This window comes from Zootoca vivipara, chromosome 2 (assembly GCF_963506605.1).
Source record: "Zootoca vivipara chromosome 2, rZooViv1.1, whole genome shotgun sequence".
NCBI classification, from domain to species: Eukaryota; Metazoa; Chordata; class Lepidosauria; order Squamata; family Lacertidae; genus Zootoca; species Zootoca vivipara.
In genome coordinates, this window is record NC_083277.1 from 116,397,864 (window position 1) to 116,407,211 (window position 9,348).

Genomic DNA, 9,348 nt, shown 5'->3' on the forward strand with positions numbered 1-9,348 from the left:
CGTGTCCAGAAGAGGGCAACTAAAATGGTCAAAGGCCTGGAAACGATGCCTTATGAGGAACGGCTTAGGGAGCTGGGTATGTTTAGCCTGGAGAAGAGAAGGTTAAGGGGTGATATGATAAAAAGGTAAAGGGACCCCTGACCATTAGGTCCAGTTGTGACCGACTCTGGGGTTGCGCGCTCATCTCGCATTATTGGCCAAGGGAGCCGGCGTATAGCTTCCAGGTCATGGGGCCAGCATGACAAAGCCGCTTCTGGCAAACCAGAGCAGCACATGGAAACGCCGTTTACCTTCCCGCTATAGCGGTTCCTATTTATCTACTTGCATTTTGATGTGCTTTCGAACTGCTAGGTTGGCAGGAGCTGGGACCAAGCAACGGGAGCTCACCCCATCACAGGGATTCAAACTGCCGACCTTCTGATCAGCAAGCCCTAGGCTCAGTGGTTTGCCCACAGCGCCACCTGGGCTTAGGGAGCTGGGTATGTTTAGCCTGGAGAAGAGAAGGTTAAGGGCTGATACGATAGCCATGTTCAAATATATAAAAGGATATCTTATAGAAGAGGGAGAAAGGTGGTTTTCTGCTGCTCCAGAGAAGCGGACACGGAGCAATGGATTCAAACTTCAAGAAAGAAGATTCCACCTGAACATTAGGAAGAACTTCCTGACAGTAAGAGCTGTTCGGCAGTGGAATTTGCTACCAAGGAGTGTGGTGGAGTCTCCTTCTTTGGAGGTCTTTAAGCAGAGGCTTGACAGGCATATGTCAATAATGCTTTGATGGTGTTTCCTGCTTGGAAGGGGGTTGGACTGGATGGCCCTTGTGGTCTCTTCCAACTCTATGATTCTATGCTGGCAGTGTGTTTGTCGTGTGCCAACCTCCCCACTGCCTTCCCCCTTCCTCTCAGTAAGCAACAGTGACCCACCTGCCAGGAAGCTACCACCTGGTGAGTGACTTCTGAAATGAGGAAATGGGTAGAAGTCAAGGAGAGTAATGTGTACTATCATGAATTTATGCAGCTTTCCACGCTTGGCTCTTCTGGCAACAGCCAATTGCTTCTCCTTTCTCTGACACTTGGTGTTGATGCTCAGCAATGGTAGTTGTAGTCAAAGGCAGCTGGCAGAACTAGATGGGGGAAGGGTTTAGATGCAGACACCCAGTGCGTAGGGCCTCTTGCTTGACGGGGGAAGTCTTAGTAAACTCTGGCTGATGGGCCAAGGAGATTAAGCATCCTGCCCCTCCTGGAATAGCAATTATAAACCATTGCACTGGGCAAACCTGAATTTTGGCTAGAGGCGATGCCAAGGTTCATACTTCCATGCACAAACATCACACCCAATGTGCATAACAATGTTTGAGTGTGGCATGTGGAGAACCATGCCAGTCAGTTACTACGGGTTGCCATGCCAGTGGGTTACTATTTAAACTCAAATGACTCACACTGTTTCCTTTGCAATGGCTGGATGTTACTTCTCAGCGTTCTACAGTATTGTAGCAAATTGTGTGGCTGTCATTAGAATCATTTGGGCATGGTAAGTAACCCACCACAGGCTCAGGTCCAGAGTCTTTCAGAGTTAGTTCCGGATGTGTTTCTCCCTTCACCTTCTGGAAGAACGAACCCTCGAACAATAGCCAGCCTCTCACCTATGCTCAGTTTCTCAGGGTACAGAAGATAGTTGTAAATGACAGAGGCCACGCTGGCACCAAAGATGGGTCCCAACCAGAAGACCTGTGGAAACAAGGAGATGAAGAGTAAGCTTTGAAAGCAACCATAAGAGTCATATCCCGAAAACTGTGGCAGGGCTTCTAACCATGATTTCAGTTCTATGCACATTTATTTATTCATTTGTTATATCTTTATTTGTTATAAAGTGGCTTGAACGCTTCTCCCCCCCCTCTCATTATTACCTTACAACAAACTTCTGAGGCAGGTTAGTTGGTGGTTGACCCAAGGTCATCTAGTGAACTTCATGGCTGAGTGGGGATTTGAACTCTGCTCTCCCAGGTCCCAGTACAAGCCTCTAACCACTGCGTCAATGGATTGATAGGGCTAGGAAGTCCAATCTGCACCTAAGCCATAGCTGCCAAGTCTCCCGTATTCCCCGGGAAAACCCGTTTTTCCAGCTATTCCCAGCCGAAAAAACAGATTTTTTTTGTTTCCCCCCAGTTTATTCTGGCGCGGCGGCCATTCTGGAACTGGGCACAGCAGCATCAAAAGTCACTTCTGAGCATGCTCCGCCCAGTTCCAAAATGGCAGCAGCGCTACTTCCGGTCTGCTACTTCCGGTCCGGTCCCTTATTTCTCAGGCTGAAACTTGGCAGGTATGACCTAAGCTGGTCAAGATTTTTTATCGAATGGCAGTAAGTGCTCTTCTGTCCAGGTTTCCTGGACACAGTCTTCCCCACAGGAGTTAGATATACTGTTTTTCTGTTTAAATAACATTTTAAAATAAACCTGTGTTCTTCTGGGGTTTTGGTGATGAATTTCCTCTTTTGGGGTGATACATTACGTGGCCGCCCTGTTGCCGACCCACAATTCTAGGATCAATGATGCAATCTAGTCTGGCTAATCGATAGTGTATCATACAAAACTCACCCAGTGAGCCCCACTGAATTTTCCCATTATGACAGCAGGTCCAAAGGATCTAGCTGGATTCAGGGAGCAGCCAGTATAATAAATCTGTAAAAGGCAGAAAAGACATAGGTTTAGATTTGCCGTTCTTCTCAATTTCTTCATATATCCTTTCCCCTCTAGCAGCTAGGATCCCTTCATCAAGCAGTCTATCACAGAATTGTAGAGTTGGAAGAGGCCACATGGATCATCTAGTCCAACCCCCTGCAATTTGGGAATCTTTCATGGGGTTCGAACCCACAACCCTCGGATTAAGAGTCTCATGCTCTACCAACTGAGCTCTCCCCTCCCATCAAGGTGACTTTATCTGGGTATCCAGTCTCCAGGTGCTCCCACACAATGCCGTCTATGAACCCTCCTCAATTAACCTTTTTGCATGATTTTTAAAATCTCTTTTCTAGGGTAGCTGAGTGGGAGGAGTCAGGCAGACTCCTTGGAGGCCCTGCGGAGTGTCCTGCCCCAGCTCGCCCCGGCCCACAGGCAGCTGGCTCCGCCCCGGGCACATGGCAGAAAGAAGAAACTTATTTTCTTAAGTTATGTAACAAACATAACGAATCAATGGTTTATCAAGACAGAAAAGAAACATTACAAAATCTAAAGTATAACTAACTAAACAGAATCAGAACCAAAAATACCAAGGGGTCTCTGTGTGCAGATGATGCAGAAAGCTTTCAAATGAATGCAGAGATGCACCATTGAAATCAAACAAAAGAGAAACCAATGTTTACCATATCAATATACGGATAACATTCTTTGTTATTCTCTGTAGAACTGAAATCAACCTGTGTTTCTCCCAATTCTACTCTGTCATTCTTGATGCTGAATATTCACTTCATCTGAATTTTCAGTATTTTCTTTTTGACTTTGATTATTGACAGTATTTTATTTTATTTTATTATTTTAATACCACCCTCTCACAAAATATTAGGGTGGCACACAGCAATACAAAAGCATTTTTTTAAAAAAATCTATTAACATGAAACTGGATTTTGGACTTGACAACAGACATGCAATGCTAGTTAACATGGATAATATTCGACTCCTAGCATATAACACTTGACTGTATTTTTTTAGTTGATATGGAACAGCACTTAATATTTTGCTGTATCTGGTAGCTCATGAAGTTTCATTTTTGACGCGTGCCAAAATAAAATTAAAAAACCAAGAGCTGTTAAGAAATCTAAAACACTCCGAGGTCCAAATTTCACACCCAACATGTAAAATTTGCATTTCAAGATTTGGAGAAGTTTGAATTTCAAAGGATGGCTGTGTGCAAGTTTCCTTTTGTTTTGGGAAGTCCAGATTGGGTAGGCTAGCTTTTCCATTTGAACTGAATTGAAAATCTCTCCCATCTCTTCCTCATTCCCTCATCCATGAATTGATGGGAGATTAACTCAGGGGTCAGCAAACATTTTCAGCAGGGGGCCGGTCCACTGTCCCTCAGACCTTGTGGAGAGCCAGACTATCTATCTATCTATCTATCTATCTATCTATCTATCTATCTATCATCTATCTATCTATCATCTATCGACGAATTCCTATGCCCCACAAATAACCCAGAGATGCATTTTAAATAAAAGGAAGCATTCTACTCATGTAAAAAGAAGCTGATTCCTGGACTGTCCGCGGGCCTGATTTAGAAGGTGATTGGGCCGGATCTGGCCCTCAGGCCTTAGTTTGCCTACCCATGGATTAACTTCTCCAGTGGGGAGCCACTTCTGCTTGTGTAGATTACCCACGCAATGTAGAGCCCTGATTTTTCTACAGGACACAGGAAGGCTGTGTGAGTAGTGGAGGTTCCCCGATTCATACATTATCCCTGCTTCTTGTGTAGAGCAAGGTGGATGGTGCCCAGAGGAGAGAGCATGCCTCACTGTTGCTCTTCCACCTCACAGGTGTTGATTAAGCAGAGAGAAGCAGTGCATTCAGTGGCGGAGCAAGTCGATCGGGTGCCTGGGGTGGTGCACGTGCCATGTGCCCGGGGCGGAGCCAGCTGCCTGTGGGCCAGGGCGAGCCGGGGCAGGACACTCCGCAGGGCCTCCAAGGAGTCTGCCTGACTCCTCCCACACAGCTACCCTACAGCTCAGGGTGGTGGTGGTGGGTGGACCATTTGGGGCAGCTCGGAGCCTGCGGGCACCCAAGTCGCCACGTCACTCCCAGGAGAGATGCGTGGCTCGGGTGCGCTGCAGGCCCTGAGGTGAGTGCTGCCCGCCATTTTGTCACCCCTCTCAGTGGTGACACCTGGGGCGGCCCACCCCAACCAGCCCCCTTCCTCTGCCCCCGCTTCCCATCCCTGAGTAACTCCACTGGTTTTTACTGCTGTTGTTCTTTTTTCCTTTTTTGCATTCTACAGATTTTTATTCACTCTCTTCACTTTTGGCATCTCCTGGTCAAGTAAACATTGGAATTCCCTAAAGGCTCCCACTCCAAATATTTAATTTCTTTCTTTATATATAGACTGTATATATAAAAATAGTGTACACACACACACACACACACAAGAGCATTTCTAAATATTTTTTAACTCTAGCCGAAGTCACTTTTCCTACCCTGCCTTCTAGAAACACGTGAACTCATCTGTTTCCAAAACTAGGAAACATCATAACTCGGGCACTTACCCCAATGAGGTGAGCCATGGTGACCGCCAGTCCAATAGACAATGCTGAATTGCCCCTGTTCTCCGCCCTGCGTCTATCAGTGGCAGCGAAGATGCACATGACAACCGAGAAGGTTAGGATGATTTCCACCACCAGTGCCTCACCAGGGTTTGTGCCGTAGCTGAGCTGGTAAAATGGAAGAGATGAATGTGAAAAGAAGAGAAAAGATAAAGTTCTAACATGGAGCATCTCTGTAGCTCTAGGCTGGGTCCTCACAAGCCTCCCTCTAATGCAGTATTCCCCAACCTGGTGCCCTACAGTTGTTGCTCAACTCCAACTCCCATCAGTCCCAGGCAGCATTGCTAATGGAAAGGGATGATGGGAGCTGTAGTCCAATATCTGGAGGGTACCAAGTTGGGGAAGGCTGCTCTAATGGGTGTCTATTGCTGCAATCCTAAGCACACTTACCAGGAGTAAGCCCAATTGAGTTCACTGGGACTTTCTTGTGAGTAAGCACATATATGATTGCACTTTTAGGATGCAATCCTATCCCAAGCTGGGAGTAGATCCCATTGAACACACAGAGGGATTTACTTCTGAGTAAACTGATAGTAAATACAATAGCTCTGTCTCTCCTGCCAACAACAACAACAACAACAGTCAGATGGGCCTACTGAGCAATTCTGCCTTAACTGCTAAATCTTCCTTTCTCCAATGAATAACTTTCCCATCTACAAAGCCTCCTTTTGCCAATTTTCTATGTTTTACTGTGGGAGCTGGAAAGCTAGATCAGAAACCTGTTTTGCCCAGGTGACTCTCCCAAGGATCTCCCAAGGATACAGGATCAGAGACGAATGCAGATAGTACTGCTGTTGGTCTGCTTTTCACCCAGGTTTTCCTGCTTTTCCATTGCAACACCACACACACACACACACACACACACACACACACACACACACACACACAACCTTTTTTCTCTCCACATGGGACAAAAAAAAAAACCATTTGGGAAAACTGGATCCCAAAGTGACCAACCTAAAGCAAAACCATATTCTCAGTTAGCAGCATCTGCTTACAGCTTATCCACGCTTCCTCTTGACCCACTGCTTTTCCTTAGGGAAACCACAACTTGAGTTTTATCCAGATTGACATTTGCTCTGATTTAGAGCTAAAAAAATGGGTTTTCCCGAGAAAGGAGTGGGAAACCGCTTGGACACATGCTTTCTGGGCATGAGACAAGTGGAAGTCGTGGATGAGCCCTTAAGTCTCTCATGGAAGCAGATGACTGTCTACAGCATGAAAGTCCTTGACAAGATCTTGTGGTAATCTGTTGTGCAATGTTGATGCAGCCAGTGTTCCATATTGTAATCCAGGAATACACATTAGATAGAATCATCCCATGTATAGAATTGCTGGTTTTCTACAGGTTCCTTCATTTGTCTAATTCCGAAGGCTAGGAGTCACTTGTGCAAGATTCTTCTTCTTCATCTTCTTTTTACAAAGTAAAAATAAAATAAAAAATGTGCACCCCACCCCCCAAACCATTCCATTGTAACTATCCAACCACCCAAAATTTCAACATCTCTTACGATGGCTTGATCCCTTTCCATTTTAACAGTACAAATTCTACAAATACCTTCCAGATTTCCTCAAAATCATAACTCCTGCATATTCCCCGTCTTACTTTAATAGCACATGTTAATTTATCATTAATACAGTGGTATACCTCTGGTTAAGAACTTAATTTGTTCTGGAGGTCCGTTCTTAACCTGAAACTGTTCTTAACCTGAGGTACCACTTTAGCTAATGGGGCCTCCTGCTGCCGCTGCGCCACGACCACATGATTTCTGTTCTCATCCTGAAGCAAAGTTCTTAACCTGAGGTACTATTTCTGGGTTAGCGGTGTCTGTAACCTGAAGCATCTGTAATCTGAAGTGTCTGTAACCCGAGGTACCACTGTAACTATATGCCACACCTCTTTATATCATTCTTCCATTTTATATTCCCCTTCCCCTTCCTAGTTATAATAATTCATGCAGCTGTCAATAAATTTGTGAGCAAGTCCTTCATAGCCAGTGAACCTTCCACCCCATCGTAAATCGATAAAAATGCTACCTCTGGACTTTCAGTCAGCTTTAACCCAGTGATTTCTGTTATCTCCTTAAACACCCTTTGCCCAAAAAATGGTACATATTTACACCGCCACATCACATGTGAACATGTCCCAGTTTCCTAGCATCCCCTCCAACATGACACTGAATATTCCTTGTTTATTTGATTTAATCATATTGGTGTTAAATACCATCTCCATACTAAACCTATAGTAATTTTCTTTTATCTTCTAGACAAACTGCGTTCTCCCATATTTCTCTCCAGCTTTGACTATTAATCCCCTGTTGTCTCCTTTTCACACACCTCTTTTAATTGATCTTGTTGATCCTTCATTTTTACTAATATTTTATAATTTTCACTAGTTTCCCCTTTTATAACTATATTTTCTTCTTTATCTCCCCTTTTTTATAATCATTTCCCCCAAATTTTATATATTCTTTGCATTTCTTGTTTTCCCTTAACCACTTCTTTGTCCATTGCTCAAGTTGTATACAGTTAAACCAAGTTATTTTACTTCCTGTTAGAGCTTCTCTTTATTTGTTCTTTGCTTCTCATTTTCTCCACCCACTCCTTAATTTTAAGTATTTTCTTCTCTTTAGCTTCTTTTTCAATTTCCTTTTCTAAATTTACTGGGAGGTCTTCTAGCATCACCACCAGAGTTAGTGGGGGATTTTCTGGTGTCAGTTTTCCTATATATTTCGCCCATATCTCTATGATGTTTCTTAATGAGGGATTTTCAATATTCTGCCACCATTGCCTATTTGGTTTGGAAAAAAAATATTCACTGACATCTCCCTCATTTCCTGTGCACCATTCTAGAACCATTCTAACTCTCCTTGTTCTGTTATCCTGTCTATGATATATCTTAACTGATTTGCTATATAATATAACTTTATGTTGGGGAGACCCAGGCCAACTGTTTTCAGGGGTTTATACCAGGCATCCCCAAACTTTGGCCCTCCAGATGTTTTGGACTACAATTCCCATCTTCCCCAACCACTGGTCCTGTTAGCTAGGGATCATGGGAGTTGTAGGCCAAAACATCTGGAGGGCTGCAGTTTGGGGATGCCTGGTTTATACCATCTTATTTTATTAATTCTAGGTTTCTTATCCCCATTACGTAATTTATAAGTCATACTTTCCCATCCCTTTATCTCTGTCTCCAATATCATAATTGGTAACATTATAAATAAATAAATAAAAACTACTTGTGCAAGATTCTGTTGATCAATCATTTCTTTGACAATGGAAGAACTTACGTCATTGAGGGCTAATGTATCGCGGACGTCTTTGGGTGTCACGGAGTAGAGGATTCCTGCACCTGTGATGGCTCCCAACAGCTGTAACACCACATAGAGCACCGAGCGGACGAGAGAGATCTGGTTCCCTACAAAGTAGGCGATGGTCACTGCTGGGTTGACGTGCGTGCCGCTGACATGACCAAATGCTTGAACCAAGGTGCCGATGGTGAGGCCAAAGGCGAAGGAGATCTGAAGGACACTGGGCACCTGTAAGGGCCACTTGAAGGCTGAGCCCAGGGCAATGAAAATGAAGATCACGGTGGCTACAAATTCACAGGCAAGAGCCTGGGTAAACTTGATTGTGAACAGTTCCTGTTGCCTTCGTGGTGGAGCAGCCGCCGCCGCCGCCATTGCGAGATCAGAGAGGAGGCACGAGCAGTGGAGATGATGAGGTGGAAAGTTATCCTGCCTTGTAGGCAGGGACTGGTGTAAAGCGTAGGGCCGTGCACACATTTATAAGGGACTCATTTAGTGGTGTGTGGGTGGAGCCAACAAAACCAGTCAGTCATCCTGAATTCTCCTTTGGAATTGGAAGCATTTCGAGGATAACATGACCAGAGCCTTTTTTTCAACATTAAAGTGAAGGTCCCGACACTTTGGGGCGTGTGAGTGTGATTTCCTCTCATTCTCCTCAAAGCAGTAAGTTTCTGTGGAATGCCTTTGGACATTTATTTTTCTTCCTTTATTTCCCATTGTGTGGGAGGTGGTATTT

The 9,348-nt window shown here is 44.5% G+C and overlaps 1 protein-coding gene across 1 annotated transcript; it reads right to left on the reverse strand.

Moving 5' to 3' along the window:
• Positions 1-774: 774 nt before the first annotated feature.
• On the reverse strand, positions 775-9,043 carry LOC118081450 (aquaporin-5-like). The gene is made up of 4 exons (XM_035107936.2): positions 8,595-9,043; positions 5,245-5,409; positions 2,591-2,674; positions 775-1,724 (listed from the first exon to the last, which is right to left on the reverse strand). Exons 1-4 carry the CDS (start codon positions 8,985-8,987, stop codon positions 1,548-1,550), a joined length of 819 nt encoding a protein of 272 aa, XP_034963827.1. The 5' UTR covers positions 8,988-9,043; the 3' UTR covers positions 775-1,547.
• Positions 9,044-9,348: the final 305 nt, after the last annotated feature.

Bases quoted from the DNA above. Each gene is read 5' to 3' on its own strand.
- LOC118081450 (XM_035107936.2), bottom strand. From the start codon at position 8,987: ATGGCGGCGGCGGCGGCTGCTCCACCACGAAGGCAACAGGAACTGTTC. The intron at 2,675-5,244 runs GTAAGTGCCCGA...TGCCTTTTACAG, and splicing joins CCATGGCTCACCTCATTGGG to ATTTATTATACTGGCTGCTC. The intron at 1,725-2,590 runs GTGAGTTTTGTA...TTGTTTCCACAG, and splicing joins AATTCAGTGGGGCTCACTGG to GTCTTCTGGTTGGGACCCAT.